The sequence below is a fragment of the Melospiza melodia genome, chromosome 16, assembly GCF_035770615.1.
Source record: "Melospiza melodia melodia isolate bMelMel2 chromosome 16, bMelMel2.pri, whole genome shotgun sequence".
NCBI lineage: Eukaryota > Metazoa > Chordata > Aves > Passeriformes > Passerellidae > Melospiza > Melospiza melodia.
Genome location: NC_086209.1, coordinates 2,147,700 through 2,164,722, shown reverse-complemented (window position 1 = coordinate 2,164,722; position 17,023 = coordinate 2,147,700). Strand labels below are relative to the sequence as shown.

The 17,023-nt window shown below is 45.6% G+C and overlaps 1 protein-coding gene across 2 annotated transcripts; it reads left to right on the top strand.

Moving 5' to 3' along the window:
* Positions 1-336: 336 nt before the first annotated feature.
* Positions 337-16,713, top strand: C16H8orf48 (chromosome 16 C8orf48 homolog). Of its 2 annotated transcripts, XM_063170287.1 has the most exons (7): positions 337-390; positions 908-967; positions 1,305-1,542; positions 2,050-2,193; positions 8,759-8,973; positions 10,758-10,910; positions 12,321-16,713. In XM_063170287.1, the coding sequence occupies exons 3-7, from the start codon at positions 1,314-1,316 to the stop codon at positions 12,423-12,425; spliced, it is 846 nt and encodes a 281-aa protein (XP_063026357.1). In that variant the 5' UTR covers positions 337-390; positions 908-967; positions 1,305-1,313; the 3' UTR covers positions 12,426-16,713. The 2 variants fall into 2 exon arrangements, with proteins under 2 accessions (XP_063026357.1, XP_063026358.1); XM_063170288.1 differs by lacking the exon at positions 908-967 and having other exon boundaries at positions 366-390.
* Positions 16,714-17,023: the final 310 nt, after the last annotated feature.

The following is a 17,023-nucleotide window of genomic DNA, read 5'->3' as shown; positions in this document are numbered from 1 at the left end:
TACACCCAGGGGGGATCAAACACACCCAGGGGAGGGATACACACACCCAGGGGGGAATAAAGACCCAGCTCAGCTCCCCCAGCCCTGCTCCCTCACCCTTTGCAAGCCGCCGGACTCGCTCCAGCTCCTCAGAGCCCTCTCCAAATCCAGGGGGAATCGCTGTGGGGCTCAGCTGGGACGGGATGTGCACAACCCCAACCCCACAAACCCGGCACCATTCAACCCCAACTCCGTACATCCGGCAACATTCGACACCGACCCCACAAGCCCGGCAGGATTTCGGGGCCGGATTTTCCGCCTCAACCGCGGCCGGCCCGGGCTCCACTCCCCGCCCCGCTCCGCCCTCAGCTCCCGGGGCCGCCCCTTCCCGCCCGGGGGAGCGGGGCCGGGGTAAGGAGCGAGGTTCTGAGGGCCACAGGGGGAAAAAGCCGCGCTTAGAGCCCGTCCATGAGGGCTGAGAGCAGCGAGGGAAGGGCAGAGCAGCTCCCGGAGCCCGTGAGGGGCGGGCACGGCCCTGGCTGGGGGAGCTGCCGGGCACGGAGCCGCTGCAGGGCTGGAGCCGGGCTGGGAGAGCTGAGGGAGAGAATCCAGGGAGAGCCCAGAGCCCTGCCCGGGCCTGAAGGGGCTCCAGAAGAGCTGCAGAGGGACTGGGGACAAGGATGGAGGGACAGGACACAGGGAATGGCTCCCACTGCCAGAGGGCAGGGATGGATGGGATATTGGGAATTAGGAATTATTCCCTGTGAAGATGGGCAGGCCCTGGCACAGGGTGCCCAGAGCAGCTGTGGCTGCCCCTGGATCCCTGGCAATGCCCAAGGCCAGGCTGGACATTGGAGCTGGAGCAGCCTGGGATGGTGGAAGGTTTTTCCCCACTATCTCATTTAACCATCCTCTCTTTCCATTTCAGCTCATTCCCCCTTGTTTTGACGCTACCTGGTGTTGTAAATAGTCTTACCTTTTCTTTCCTGTAAGTTCCTTTAAGATACTAGAAAGGGGAAAATTTGATTATTTTTTAATGAAGAATTTAATCCAAGCATTACTGTAATCCACCACAGATTTGCAAAGAATGCCGCTCAGATTTCACAGCTATTGCTCAGTGCTAGTTGGTTCTGTACATTTCCCCTGTGGATCTGAGCGTGTGCTGCTCTAATCCATGCTTTGGCTTGGTCATGACTGAGTTGTGATTTTACCCACCTGTTGTGGTGGTTAAATCTGGTGTGATGTGGCTGTAACATCCCAAAGTACCTCCCACGTTGCGGTGAGTAATCCTGTGAAACTGACCTTGTTTTTGTTTTTATTTGCAGTGCTGTCCCATGGCAGCTGCCCCAGCAGAGAGCTCCAGGAGCCATGGGAAGGGGCTGGAGCAGAGCCAGAGTCACAGCAGCTCTGCCTTGGACTATTCAGGAGACACCTTTGAGTCCTTCAGCGAGGAGGAGGAGAGTGAAGCACCTGGATCCTGGTGTTCCACAGAGGATGTGGAGGGGGCAGCTGTCTCAGAGGCTTTGGGAAGCTCAGCATCACATTTAGGGCAAAGTGCTGCAGGTACGCAGAGCTCTCCCTGCTTGAGGCCTGCCTTCCACAGCTCCTGTCAGTGCATTGGGGACTCAAATCAGTAAAAATAAACATGTGAAAACTGCATGCAGTGTCCTTGCTGTGCAGAGTGCCCACCAGATCCATGCTTCAGACAGCTCCATGGGAAGGACTTGGCCATGGAAATCCTTCCTTAGTAACCTTGTGATGCTGAAATTCTGTTGGCACCTTAAAAAACAGTTCTCCAAACTACTTTTTACCATGAATGAAAAGTAGCTGGGCCATAAAACAATTTTTCCATGGGATAGTTCCATGATTTAAAATACTGAAGAGGGCTGCGTAGGACCTCAAAGCTGCAGCAGAGGAAGGATAAAGCAGGAGCTGAAATCTGTGTATTGCTGTGGCTCAGGGTTTCTCCTCCCTAGCAGGGAGAACTGGCACATTCAAGTGGAGGATTATTTGCCTCCCACTTTGCTTTCCTCACAATGTGTGTTCAAAGTTGCCTTTTTCTCCTTGCAGAGGAGGAGTCTGAAGCAGTGGATCCTGCAGCTGTGGAAAGAGCTGCCATAGGAAAATGGATTGATGCCATGGGAAAGTGGATTGATCTGAAAAATAAAGACACTGGGATTAGGCCAGACAAATCTGCCATCACAACTCCTGCTGGTGAGTTGGGTAACTTCAGCAGAGCCTGTAATTGTTTCTTTTGGAAGGGGATGTAAACTTGACTTAAATTTTATACACAGGCTATTAAATCAAGCCAGCTAATTAGCCTGGCTTAATTAGCCAAGTAATTAAGTGCACAGTTTCTCTTTTATGCTTTCTTGGAGTGCAGCTTGTCTCCCATATCACACATGGCTTTGATGCTGCCCCTATGTAGTGACATTATCCTGGTGATGCATTACCACAAAATTCAAAAATGTCCCCATGTTTGACATTTAATTGTTTAATTTAATTCAGGTTTTTTCTCTCCACCTGTGGAGGAAATTTGGGCATTTTCCCCTCCAAAATAAACATGACTTCAGAATTTATTGTGTGACACAGGTTTTCCCCCTTGTTAACCAACAGTATTGATAATTGAATTATTTGTTTGCCCTGTTCTAGTTCCTTTCCCAAGCTGAGGGAGGCAGTAGGGCTCCAATTTTGGCAGGAACAATGGAGCAGCTTTACCCAAATAATGATGGAGTGCAGGGAGGAGGAGAAGGGAAAGGAGGAAGGAAGGATCCATTTCCATGTACCAGTTATGCAAGGAACTGTGAGAGCAGATGGTGGGATGCAAGCCCTGCTAAAGTCTGTCAAGAAGTGGGTCAGAGATGCTATTTTTAATTAAGAAAAAAGAGCAAAAAAAGCTGTAACTGAGCAAAAAATAATGGGAGCAGACGGGGAACCTTCCTCAATCTCCATGTTGATGGGAGGTGAGCACACTTGGAGTTTTGTAGGTCACTGTGGGACAGGGATCCTCCTGCCTGGGCCCTTCATGGTGTGGGATTTGTGCTCCAGCATCCTCAGAGCACCCATCTGCCCTAAGGAAGCAGCACCTGCCAGGCTGGGGAGAGCAGAGCTCCTTCCCCAGTGTCAGTGCTGGGGCTCCTGACTCATCTCCTGCATTGCTCTGCAGTCAGGGCAGTGTGCAGCAGCTCATCCTGGGCTGCTCCTACAGGAGAATCTTCCCAAAATACACCAGAGCCCTGTGACTGATTCCTGGAGACAGAGAATGGGACCTGGTGGGCTCAGAGGCACTGAGGGGAGGATGAGCCACAGCTGAAGGCTGGGGATGATTTCCCTTGGAAGTTGCACTCACTCAGAGGATTTTATTCATAGAAGGCCTTGCAGATCCCTGCAGTTCCTCACCAGGGAATTTGTGCCTTTGGCTGGTGGGTGCTGAGGGCAGGGGAGTCAGAGAGAGCACTGAGGCTGGAGCAGCAAATCCTGCTCCATGATCTTGAGGTGAAGGATGCAGAGCTGGCTCGTCCTTGCTGCTCCTGTCACTTGTCCCCGTGGCAGCCTCAGGGACTTTGGTGCTTCCAATGATCCATATGAGCAGCACAAAGTATGCTTTCTGCTTTTCTTTGATGCAAACACAGTACCCAGCCAGGCTATCCCCAAATCAATCATGATCAGCTATCCCCAAATCAATCATAATATTCTACATTTTTTTAATTAATACCACAAAATAGCCACAGCAACTCTTCTGATATCTATAAATGCTTCTCTTGGACTTAATCCTTCAGCACATGGTATCCCCCAACTCTTGTATTGTTTTAGCAGCTTGGAGATGTTTTTTTAGTGCAGCAGATGAGCTCACCTGGAAGTGGATTGCTGCACAGTGAGTCCCCTCAGAACACTCAGCTCAGTGAATCACTGAGCACACAGGGTGCTCTGAATTGGGGTTTGTTTTGTTGCCTCAAGACTTTCCTTCTCATCTTACTGCTAATAGGGTTAAATGTGATGGGGGAGCACAAGGTTCTGCTTTGCCTGTAGGAACACTCTGGAATGTCATTTTTATTTTTCATGGTTTTCTTTGTGGGCTGAAAGAAGGAAAACACGCTGGCCTCAGGTGAAGTGAGGAATTTTCATCAGAGTTCTTTGTCCCTGCACCCCAGTGTGGAAGCACGAGCTGTTATTAGGCAAATGCATCACAACATGAGTGTAAATCCTCAGTTCCACAGAGATTGCTCCATGTTAGTCATCTTTAAAATGCACTCAGGAAAAGGCAATTCTTCAGCTTGGCTGTGTCTGAGAATTCAGGTGGGGCTCTCTAACCCCCTGGCTGGTGCTGTGCTCACCAGCTGCCTCTCCATCAAATGCTTTGCCTGTTTATTTTTCTGCCCTGCTCCTCTAATTGATCCCTGGAGGGTGGGGATGCCCTGGCACAGTTGCCCAGAGGAGCTGGAGCTGCCCCATCCCTGGCAGTGCCCAAGGCTGGGTTGGATGGAGCTTGGAGCACCTGGGACAGTGGGATGAGTCCCAGTGTGGCACTGGATGGGCTTTAAGGTCCTTCCAACCCAGGTTGCTGTGTGACTCTGGGATGATTCACTGTGCTGGAGGAGTTTTACTCATTTGAAATTCCTGTTTGTGATGAACAGCCTGACATTTCAACCTGTTTCTCTGCCCTGTGGTACCTGCAGGGGTCTTTCTCGTGTTCTCTGCAGGTCAGGCTGTCAGCATGTTCATCTGAACTGTAAAATCAATCTAGGGCATTATGAAGATGCAATCTGGAGCTGCAGAGGTAAAACCTTACTGCAGAGCAGTTATTGATTATTGCTTTTCACAGTTATCTCTTTTTACCTTCTTTAAAATAGAGTACTGGTAAGGAATAAAAACAACAAAATGCCTGCCAATTTCCCTGTTATATCAAAGTTAAACATCAAAGGAAAAGGAAACTCATAAATATTTTCTTCTTTTCCTCCCTCCTGATGGATTTTACAGAAAGAGTGGTCAAATACTGGAATGATCTACCAAGGGAGGTGGTAGAGTCACCATCCCTTGAAGAGTTTAAAAAAAGACTGGATGTGGCACTTGGTGCCATGATCTAGTTGAGGTGTTAGAACATGGGTTGGACTCGATGATCTTAAAGGTCTCTTCCAACCTAGAATTTCTGTGATTCTGTGATTTCAAATGTTACACTTAAGGCTGGAGTTAAAACCTACATAGGTCACTGAAAAAACCTACAAAAGCTACACAGGTCACTGAGTTCCCTCAGCAGGGTTTGGGGTGCACACATGAGGGTTAGCTGGTCTCTCCTGGGCTGCTTCCTGCACTTTGTGGAGCTTTTCTGCCTAAATATTCCACGCTTTGTGACCTTCCTGGGTGAGATGGGGCTGGGGTTGAGCTGTGCTGCTGTCACTTGGGCTGCTTTTGTCCCCTGCTCTGCCTTACTGAGAGGAAACACTGGATTTGGAGTAACAAACATGAGAAAATGTCCTTGTGGAGCAGCCATGGGCACTGGCAGGGATTCTGTGCACTGCCCTTAGATCTCCACCCCAGCTGGAGAAGGAGCATTGCAGCAGGTCTGGATCACACATGGAAAACAGGGAATCTACATGGAATAAACCCAACCCAAAGCAGGAGCTGAGATCCCCTGGGCAGGTGAACCTCCCACGCCTGGGGGAGATCTGAGTGTGCAAATACTTCAGTTAAAAGACAAACTTTCCTCATCTTTTTTTGTGTTTCTTTCAGAAAAATTCTAGTCCTTGATCCCTAATTTATATTCTTTCTGAACATCCTGTTAAGCATGAGTTAATGTGGAGGAATAACTCCAGCACTGAGTCGTGCAGTGAGGTTTAAAAATTGCTGTTCCCTTTGCCAGTGTTTCTTCTGAAGTCTGGAGGTGCAGATGAGCAGATGGGTGGGTGTGTGGCAGCACAGGATTTATGCATTATTAGAAACCAATTCTTAATAAAATTGCACTTGTGGATGTCAGAAGAACCTTAAGTGAGTTATTCAGGCTGGTATTAAACTGTCACTAAATGCTCAGTGGACCTGATGTGTTTTACTTCTCCCTCTGAGTACTCAAATGCTTTTGTTCTGGGTTTTTCCCCCCCTCACAATGGTAACTTTTTAATCTTTTTATTCATTCTGTGTTCAGCATAAATGAACCTGCCAGGAATGTTTTATTAGTGAGATTAAACCCAGTAGTGGCACATGATTTCCACTTTTTTACACAATTCTTGTAAGGAAAATCACCTGATGACTGAAATGGAGGTTTCCACTCAGATATTTATGATGCTCCCTCAGAATTTTTTTAAAATTAAATTTCATTTTAAGGTGTTGCTAATTCTCACTTATATGTCTATAAATTGTCTTTCCTTTTAATCATTTTGATACCTCATCTTAGGATTTCCACTTTTTTACACAATTCTTGTAAGGAAAATCACCTGATGACTGAAATGGAGGTTTGCACTCAGATATTTCTGATGCTCCCTCAGAATTTTTTTAAAATTAAATTTCATTTTAAGGTGTTGCTAATTCTCACTTATATGTCTATAAATTGTCTTTCCTTTTAATCATTTTGAAACATCATCTTCTTAGGAGGAGTAAATAGCTTTGTGATGCTCAATTCTGAACTTAAACATATTTTCCATGTTGTCCATGAAGCCGCAAAATTCCTGTTTTAGTTTTAATTATGGATTCCCTTATCCTTTAGAAACACTGGATTTCTAAGGAGATGCTCAGTTTCTTTGCACAATTCCACAACTGTGTCCTGTGCACTCAGGACTAAATAAATCCCAGGGAGTTTGGGGAAGTTTTATATTCCAGTTTTTCAGTATTTTGAAGATTTGTGTTGTGGCACTGGAATGCCAAGTCTGGAAATTGAATTTAATCCTGAAAAGAGAAAATGTGGAGGGGTTGTTCAAATGATACAACCCAAGTTCCCAGCAGGAATTTGGGTGTGAATCCTTGGGGTTAAACACTTTGGAGTCACCACCTGCCTGATTTTGGGGGAAATCTGCCCATGGAAACCTGGAGAGCCCCATCCTGAGCTGCTGGCCATGAAATACTGCCCTGCTTGTGCTCTGAGCCTCTGGAAAATCTCCCCAAAAGCCCTGAATGAAGTTGTAAATCCATCCTAACCCGCCCAGCTGAAGTCTAATCTCTGTTTTATTTATTTTTATGTGCCACTGGGAAGGATAAGGGAAGATGAAAGAGGGAATGATCTTTTTGAAATAAGATCTTCTAAAGAATTTAGGAAATGATTGTTGAAGCTTTAGATAAGAGGTGTTTTCTAATTGCATTTCCTCCAAAAAAAAAATTGCCTTTCTGTAGTTTGTGGAATGTATTGGAGGTGTTTCCAGAGTGCCTTCAGTGGACACTGCCTCTAATTTTTCTTACAAATTGCTCCTTAGAGTTATTGATGAGATCTCTCTTGATATATTAATTTATTTGGGTTTAGCAAGTTGCAGTTTCAGGTGGTGAGGTGCTAAATCTGTATTATTGACAGCCAGTTTATTTAATGTCATAGTGTTTAACTGCTTGCTTTGCTAATCTATTTATCCTGTGCCATTAACCTTTTGTCTTTTTATTTCCTCCCATCTTTGGAGCTTCTTTTAGAGCCATTTATTGTGCAGGTTCCTACAGCTCCCATCCCCATTTGTGTTTAAATTCTGATTTTGGAGCCTCTTTTAGGGTGTTTTATGATGCAAGTTCCTGCAGCTCCCATCCCCATTTGTGTTTAAATTCTGATTTTTGAGTCATTTATTGTTACTGGTTACTGTAACTGCCATCCCCATTTGTGTAAATTCTGATTTTGGAGCCTGTTTTAGAGCTATTTATTGTCCAAATTCCTACACCTGCCATGCACATTTGTGTTTAAAATTCTGATTTTAGAGCCAATTACCGTGCAAGTTCCTACAGCTCCCATCCACATTTGTGTTTAAATTCTGGTTTTGGAGTAATTTATTGTGCAAGTTCCTACAGCTCCCATCCATATCTGTGTTTAAATTCTGATTTTGGGGCCTGTTTTAGAGCCTTTCATTATGCAAGTTCCTACAGCTCCCATCCCACCCAGATTTGTGTTTAAATTCTGATTTTTGAGCCATTTATTGTGCAGGTTCCTATAGCTCTCATCTCCATTTGTGTAAATTCTGATTTTGGAGCCATTTATTGTGCAAATTCTTACAGATCCCATCCCCATTTGTGTTTAAATTCTGATTTTATAGCCAACTATTTTGCAGGTTCCTACAGCTGCTGTCCCATTTGTGTTTAAATTCTGATTTTAGAACCATTTATTGTGCAGGTTCCTGCAGCTCCCATCCACATTTATGTTTAAATTCTGATTTTGGAGCCTCTTTTAGGGTGTTTTATGATGCAAGTTCCTGCAGCTCCCATCCCCATTTGTGTTTAAATTCTGATTTTTGAGTCATTTATTGTTACTGGTTACTGTAACTGCCATCCCCATTTGTGTAAATTCTGATTTTGGAGTCTGTTTTAGAGCTATTTATTGTCCAAATTCCTACACCTGCCATGCACATTTGTGTTTAAAACTCTGATTTTAGAGCCAATTACCGTGCAAGTTCCTACAGCTCCCATCCGCATTTGTGTTTAAATTCTGGTTTTGGAGTCATTTATTGTGCAAGTTCCTACAGCTGCCATCCCATTTGTGTGTAGCTGTGCTCTGTGTGGCTGCAGGCAGGGTTTGGCTCTCCTTGGCCCACAGGAGCTCACACAGATGCAGGGCAGCCATCCCTCTGTCCCTGGCACAGCCACTGATGCCTTTCCCTGTTGCTTGCAGGAGTTTGTGGGTTCTCCCAGGCAGAGCTGGGAGCTCTGAGCCGTTTCTGCAGCAGCAGGATCAGCAGCATGCAGCAGCAGCAGCAGGCACACAGGGGCAGGAGGCTGCACTGGGGAGCCCCAGCAAGGCAGACTGAGCCACGACAGTCCTGTGCTGTTCCTGCCCAGCTGATGAACAGGATCCTGCTGGAAAACACCAGGGAGGCTCTGAAACAGGTACTGGGGGGGACAAAGGGAGATTTCCCCTAAATTCTGGAGAGCCACTGCAGAAAAAAGCCATAATTACAGGATCAAGGCAGGCAGACCTTACTGATGCCAGGCTCAGGCCTCTGGAAGAGGTTTTGGGTTGACAGCCCAAGATTTAATCTTCTCATTTCTCAGACATTGTCACAGACACATTTTATGAAAAATCCTTTCCTTAGGATTTTTCCTCCTGAGAAGCTGGGAGGCCTCAGGAACAAAATGCAAACAATGGTTATCTGCTGCTGTGGGATGCAACAGGTGCATCTGGGATTGGTGTCATGAGGTTGTTTCTAATTAATGGCCAATCACAGTCAGCTGGCTCGGACTCTCTGTCCCAGCCACAAGCTTTTGTTATCATTCTTTCTTTTTCTATTCTTAGCCAGCCTTCTGATGAAATCCTTTCTTCTATTCTTTTAGTATGGTTTTAATATAATATATATCATAAAATAATAAATCAGCCTTCTGAAACATGGAGTCAGATCCTCGTCTCCTCCCTCATCCTCAGACCCCTGTGAACACGGTCACAATACATCACTTTAGATGCTAGCAAATAATCATCATAAACTATTGTCTGCTGATAAAATCCTGATTTGTGTGATTGAGCAAGGCTGAGGTCATCATTTATTTTACAAGAAGCCCTGGGCCAGCTAGAGGAAAAAGCCTTTTTCTCTGAGTGTGTTTGCCCCAATTATTTATCAAATTATTCTGCATATTATTTGTTGTGAAGTCTTTGGGACTCCGGGATTAGAAGAATTCCAAAAACAAAACCTGCCTGTGTTCCCAGCTTTCTCAGGTATTAGATAATATTGATAAAAACTGTTCCAATAAAATCTTGGTGACCTCAGCCTCTGTCTCATCTTTACCCTATGCAAATCTCTTTTTTTTTGTCACCAGCCCAGTGGTTTTTTCCCACCACAGGATGGGTTTTATGTCCAGCTCCTCCCCTCAGCCCTGCATCTAAAAACAGCACTTTAAAGTCAGTTCTGATGTGATAATTATTTCAGCCTTCCTGTCTTTTAAAACAATTCTGACATTTCAGCCATCTGCTTTTAAAATTTCTGTTAATGTTAACCTACCTTGCAAATTTAGTGGAATTTTTTATTTTATCTTTCTTTGTCTTCCATTGTGGGAATACATTCCCTGAGAAAAGTGACTTCATCTGCTTGGTTCTGTTGTAGTTCCCCACAACATTTTTGTCCAGAGAAATTCAGGGAAGAGGAGACAGAGGCCTGGGATGGGACTTCCTTGGGCTGATTCCTCTGTCTTTGTAGCAATTGAATGTGTTTATGGAGCCAGATGGAATCTGAGTCAATTAGATCAGATAAAACCATTGATATTTCATAAAAGCACAAACCCTGGGATTTCTGTAATGCTGTTAAATAAGCTTAAGATTTCATGGTGGATAACCTGACCCAGGAATCACTGAGCAGCACTGATTAGCTCACAGACAGAGCTGCAGAGTCTGGGCTGGATCCTGGCTCAGAGCTGCATGTTTGAACTAATGGCTCCAGAGCTTATTTGCCTCTTAATTCATTTATAAAATGTATAAATATAATTTATAATCATAACCCCTCTGGTTGCTGCTTAAAGCCTTGCACACGGCCAGCACAGGAGCAGTTATAGATGATGGAATTGTGACTCTGAATTATTTTACCACTGCCTAAAAAGCCAATTTTTGTCTTTAGTGTATTTTTTTTGATTGTTCTTAAAGTTGCCAGGCCAGACATTGCTCATGGCATCAAAGTTTCCTCTTCCAGGTGACAGAAGCTGAAATCCATGAGGTTTCAACCTGTCCTGGCTGCCAGCAGAAGGAAGCAGAGCTGGCCAAGGTTGCCTTTCTCAGGCAAAAAAAGACTCTGCTGGAAGGTGCTTTAATCCAAGAGAAATTGGAAGAACAGTTTTACTCCAGGGTAAGCAAATATTGTTGAAAAAAATTCATGCTACATTTTATAGGTGCTGTAACGAAAGAATCTGTAATTCAGATTCTCCCTGATTTATGGCAGTGAGATCAGTGCAAACCAAAATAGAATTTGGGTCCATTTCATTAATAAAGTGCTTGGGACCAACATTCTCCTCAAGTCATTGGAGTTGCTGATTTGTGGAAGCTGAAGGTCATTCCCAGGCTGTCCTGGAATGGGTTTGGGTCCCTTTTGATTGTGCCTCCCCAGTTTGTTTTCTGTCCAAGCTGAAATGGCAAATTAAATGATGTGATAGGGGGTGACTGCCCCTACTGGGCTTCCTTGCTCACCCTTTGGGAATCTTGCATTAGGACACTGCAATGTGAGATGGAGGCTGAGGTTTTTCTGGAATACTGGGATTTTTTTCTGGGATACTCTGAGATTTCTGCTTGCAATTCCTGTCTCTGTGCCAGTGTCCCAGAGATGGAAGCTTTGTTGGTAGGAGTTGCCTCTGGAGCAGCTGGGGGAGCAGTGAAATGTGCAGAATTTCCTGGGCCTCCCTTGGCTGCTCTTCAGGAGGATCCTTGTAGCCATGGTATTTTCTGAAAAATCTTTTCCTTAGGATTTTTCCCTCTGAGAAGCTGGGAGGCCTCAGGAACAAAATGCAAACATTGATTATCTGCTGCTGTGGAATGCAACAGGTGCATCTGTGATTGGTCTCATGGGGTTGTTTCTAATTAATGGCCAATCACAGTCAGCTGGCTTGGACTGTCTGGTCAGTCACAAACCTCTGTTATCATTCCATTCTCTGCTTTCTTAGCCAGCCTTCTGATGAAATCCTTTCTTCTGTTCTTTTAGTATAGTTTTCATATAATATATATGATAAAACAATAAATCAAGCCTTCTAAACATGGAGTCAGATCCTCATCTCTTCCCTCATCCTCAGACCCCTGTGAACACGGTCACAGATCCTCCTGAAGGAAGAGCTCTTCTCTCCCTCCTTGGGAGGGGGAGCCTGAAGGGAGGAGCCTTCCTGCAGCTCCCAGCTCTCTTCTCATGTTGAGCAACCTGGGAGTTTGTGCTGTACCACACATTCCTTTCTTCCCTAGTGTAATTCCAGTTTCCAGCATTTTGACTCTTCCTCACTCCCTACCTAAGATTTGAGAGCTTCAGCCTCAGGTGAGGCTTCACTTTTTCCCATTTTTTCCCCATGCAAGGCCAGCTGCTTTTCCCTGTCCCTCCTCAGGGAAGAAGTCTGCTTTTTGGGCCAGAGTTTTTAATCAGAATCCTTTCAAACCCACCAAAGTGTGTGGAGGAGTGCTGCCCCTCTGGCTGGGCTTGAGGGGCTGGGTGTGTGCTGCAGGCCATGACAAATGGCAGGAATACAATCCTGAATAATCCCATGTTTGCTTTCTGTTTCAGGACACGCTCACACTTCTAGGAGAAGCACTCAGAAGCTTTCCCAAACCTTCAGAGGATCCCAGGGATTTGTGGCAAAGGCTGAAGGGTCAGGAGTGGAAAGACTGAATGGACCATAACTCCAGTGGGTGAAGAACTGGGAGAGCCTCCTGTGGGCAGCCAGCTCCAGAATTCCACTGATTTTGGATCTGAGCTGCTGTGGCAGTGATGGATTGGGTGCTGCTTTAATATTCCTGCAGGTAGAACCAGATCTGCCTGCCTGGGGTGTGAGTCAACCTCTCCTCAATGCAAATGTTGCAGCAGATTGTAATCCATCTCCATGGGCTTCTCAAATTCCAGAAGCCAGCAGTTTCCATTATTAATCTGGCAAGGCAGAAGAATTGTTTTTTGGGGGATTGCTGTGGGATTGCAGAGCAGCTCCCAGCTGCCTCCATCCATAAGGAAAATAAATGATTCTGTTTGCCAGGGCAGGGAGGTGTAATTACTGCATCTCAGCTCAGGCTTTGCCCACTGCCTCATGGTAAATTGAAAGTGAGAGCCCCAGGTGGAAGACAAAAAGCAAAGTTAACTATAAAAAGCAGTAAAATGAAATGAAGTATTTATAGAAGGGAATTAATGAGGTTGTAACAGAAATTAATCAGCAGGACTGGGGGTGCCAATGGGATGAGAAATGATAATAAATTAATCATGGAATCTATATAGGATAGAGAAAAACAAGCAACAAGATGAAAACTGGGAGAGAAATTGCAAGAAAATACTTTGGAATTGGTTGTAGTTTTTCAAGATTAGGAAGTCACTGTTGTTCAAAGACTGGATCTGGGGTTCAGTACACATCCAAATAAAATGGAATTGTGCTGGGAATCTTTGGGCTAGACAGTGAAATCATCCTCACTGTGGCCTCCAAAGCCTGGTACTGCTCTCTGGGCACCTCTGCAGCCCTTTGTGACCAAAGCTGAGAGCAAGGGCTCAGCCATGGCCTGACTCTCCTCAGCCTCCCATATCCTGACTTCTCTGCATTCCCATCTCTGTGGAAACCTTAGAGGGATATCCCTATCTGTGAACCCACACTGCATTTTTGTGCCAAAGCAGATGGAATCAAATCCCCCTGTTGCATTTTCTTCCCCCATTTTGGGACCAGAGCCCTCACTGCTGCCTTAAGCGGGGGTTTGTATTTCATGGGGTTGTTTCCCTCCTCTGCTCTGGGTTGTTTATCAGAGTCCTTGAGAGCTGTTTAGCCTCTTGTTCTCCCTTCCCACAAACCATGGAAAACCTGGAGGGAAATGCTGGGATATAAACAGAAGTGTTAGCAAAGTTCTGCCTTCTGCTGCTTAAAAATCTGCTCAGAGTGCTTTCCCTGGGAGTGGATCCTGAGTAGGTGAAGCCCAGGTGGGAGCCCAGCCCAGCCCTGAGCTCCTCAGTGCTGCTTGTCCTTGCAAACAGCTTCAATGGTCCATCAGAAATACTGCCCCAACAGCATCCCCTTTGGAATTGTCCTGCAGGGCACTTGGATAATGAATAAACTCTGCTTGTTCCTTCCTGTTGCTCTGGGATCCTTGGAAATGTTTAAACCCTTAAATCTCCTGCTTTCCAATCTCCTCCTGGGTGCCCCACCTCTGTTCCTGGTTTTGCTCTGCACTCCCTGGTTCTCTGAGCCTCTGGAAGTCTCTGCACACACTGGGAGAGGCACCCAGAATTTCAGGTGGGGCCTTGGAAGGGCTGCCAGGTGTACAGGGGGTGATCAGGAACTGAATCCTTGGAAACTGTCATTTTGTAGCACAGATTTCAGCCCTTGCAGACCCACAAAGAGTGACTGCCGTGCACATGTTGATATTTCTGTTTTCAGAACACTGAACCTTTCTGGAGCTACTGAAATTCCTTTGCAGCTGCTGTCAGCCTTTCTGTAAATCTGAGCTGTGAGTTATCTGGGTTATGTGTCTGACAGTGTTTGTCTGTGGAGCTCACACACAGTGCCTGCACAGCTCCTGTTTGTTTGCATAAATGTTACAAACAGAACTCAGGTAACTCCTCAGCAAAATCAAAGCAGATTTTGCTGATGGCTGTTGGATGCATTTTCCTGCTGCTCACTACAGTTGTTTCATTCTTTTATCAGCAGTGACTCTGAGATCTGAGTGTTTTCTTTATGCCAATGGAATGGATGATCTGATCTCCTAAATAATTTATTTTCTAATCCTGCACTTTTTGAGGCTGGAGATCCAAAACTCTGCCGTGTGGGAAAGAGGGTGGGTGAGGTATCCTCTTTTTTCCCCTTCCAGGAGCTCCTCCCTCCAGCAGGAGATTTTTCTTTTGATCCAAAGAAACCTCAAAACTCTGGTCAAGGAATATTGGCTCATCTGCTGCCTGGTTTGTGCTTGCTGGGGCATGAAAGGAGCAGAGTGGCTCAAGAGGGATTCCTTGGGAAAAGCAGCTGTGGCTGTGAAACAAATCAATCTGCCTCTTCAAAGTGCTCTGCAGCTTTGCCTTTGTGGCTTTCATGGCACCCAGAGCCTGGATGATTTCATCTTCTGGGTGATTGCTGATGTGGTGGGCTTCATTGCTCTGTGCTCACAGAGAAGGTTTCTCCCATCTCAGTTGTTTCATGCTCTATGTGTGCTGATATCCACTTTTGGGGTGTTGGATTTTATAACTGACCCTTTGGAGAAACTTGCATTCCTCACATTATCATTAAAATCAGTTTCCCATGGACTGCAGCACTGTAACTTTCCCTTTCATTTGCTCTAGCTTTATAAAAACCACCCTGCACTCCAGGCTCCCTCATTCCTTGTCCCCTTTCCAGCCACCTCTCCTGCTCTGGGAATTTGTATCTCTAGAAAAACTTCCAGCTCAGTCCCAGCAGCTCTGAGTGGGAATGAGGTTTTAGTGGCATTCACTCCCTGGATCTGAGCTGGCAACAAAGCTGAACATTCCCAAATTACCTGTTCTGGTGGAAGGTGGCCCTGCCCTTGGCAGGGGTGGCACTGGAGGAGCTTTAAGGTCCCCTCCAACCCAAACCATCCCACAATTCTGGGATATTTAAAGTTGGATTTCCTCAGTAGAGGAAATTCTTTGTGGTCCCAGTGGTTCAGTGTAGGATCAGAGAAGAGTTTGAGTTGGAAGAGACCTTCCAAAGGCCACTTAACCCCCAAAGGCCACCTTACACCTCCCACTATTCCAGGGTGGTCTGACCTGGATTTGGACATTTTCAGGGGTCCAGGGGCAGCCACAGCTTCTCTGGGGATTTTATTACAGGGCCTGCCCATCCTCAGTGTAAAAACCTTCTTGTATCTGGTCTAAAGGAGCCCTCCTGCAGGTAAACCCACCCTCCCTTGTCCTCAGGGCCTGCTCAGAGCTGTGCCCCACCTTTCCTGTGACCCCCTTCAGGTGCAGGAACGTTCCTGGAGCCTTCCCTTCTCCAGCTGAACACTCCCAAAGCTCAGCTTTTCCTCATGGGAGAGGGGCTCCAGCCCTCAGAGCACCTTTGTGGCCTCTTTCCATTAATCCTGAACATTTCCCTGAAGTTCCAGGAATATCTGCAATGCTCCAGGCTCCCCTGGGGTCCCTCAGTGCCTCCTCAGAAATTCCCCTCACAGGGTTGGGGTGTGGTGAGACTTGGGTGGTTTTTTAATTCTATTTTTTACCACAGCTAATTTGATGAGGTTTCAAGAAAAGGAGCTGAACTCATTTATTCCTGTTGGGAACTTGACAGAAGTTCTCATCTGCTGGCACCAAGGACAAGGGCACCCAGCTCTCAGTGACCCCTGAGCTGAGAGCACTTCAAACCATCCACACATCCTCCAGCAAGGGCTGCAGTGCTCCCAGCTCTGCATTCTTCAAGCATTTTCCAATCTCCTTGCATTCCTCAAGCTGTGATTTTATTACCACTGGATGTGATTTTCAGAGAGTGACTTTTGATTGTGCCCCTGAGGGAGGCACTGGGAGTGTGCAGATCAGCCCTGTCTGCCCCAGGGCTGCTTTCCTGCCTGCTCTGCCTTCAAATGATGGCAAACCAGATATTAATCCTACCCACTGATATTAATCCTACCCACAGATATTAATCCTACCCACTGATATTAATCCTACCCACAGATATTAATCCTACCCACAGATATTAATCCTACCCACTGATATTAATCCTACCCACTGATATTAATCCCATCCACTGATATTAATCCTATCCACAGATATTAATCCTATCAACACCACATTTGCATTGGTTTCATGCAACTCTTTGTCCATTTCTTTTTCTCCACAACTGATTTTGAAGCTCTTTGGCAGCACTGACAGCACCAGGATGTGGATGGGAGATGAGGGGGAGTGGATTCCTTCTGTCAGGGTCCTCCATTTTCCAGATTACCCAAAGAATTGATCAGGGTACTAAAAAAAAAAAACAAAAAACAAACCAAACATTTTCCAGCTTCTGGGCATGGATATTCACTGCTTATTTATTCATTTATTTATTCTGTAATAAAATAGTCCTGTTCTCACAGACTAGGCTGTATGATCCATAAATACCCTTGTAAAATAGATTTGTAGCATGTAACAGAATCCCTTAGAATATTCTGTGAAAATTCTTTTTTTGTTGTTGCTGTTGTTGATAGCACTTTCAGAACATTTACATCCTTCATCCTGACATTTTGAAATAGAACATTTTTTCCTACAGAGGTAAGTTTACAGCATCATCACAGTATTATAGCTTGTTTAAAAATACA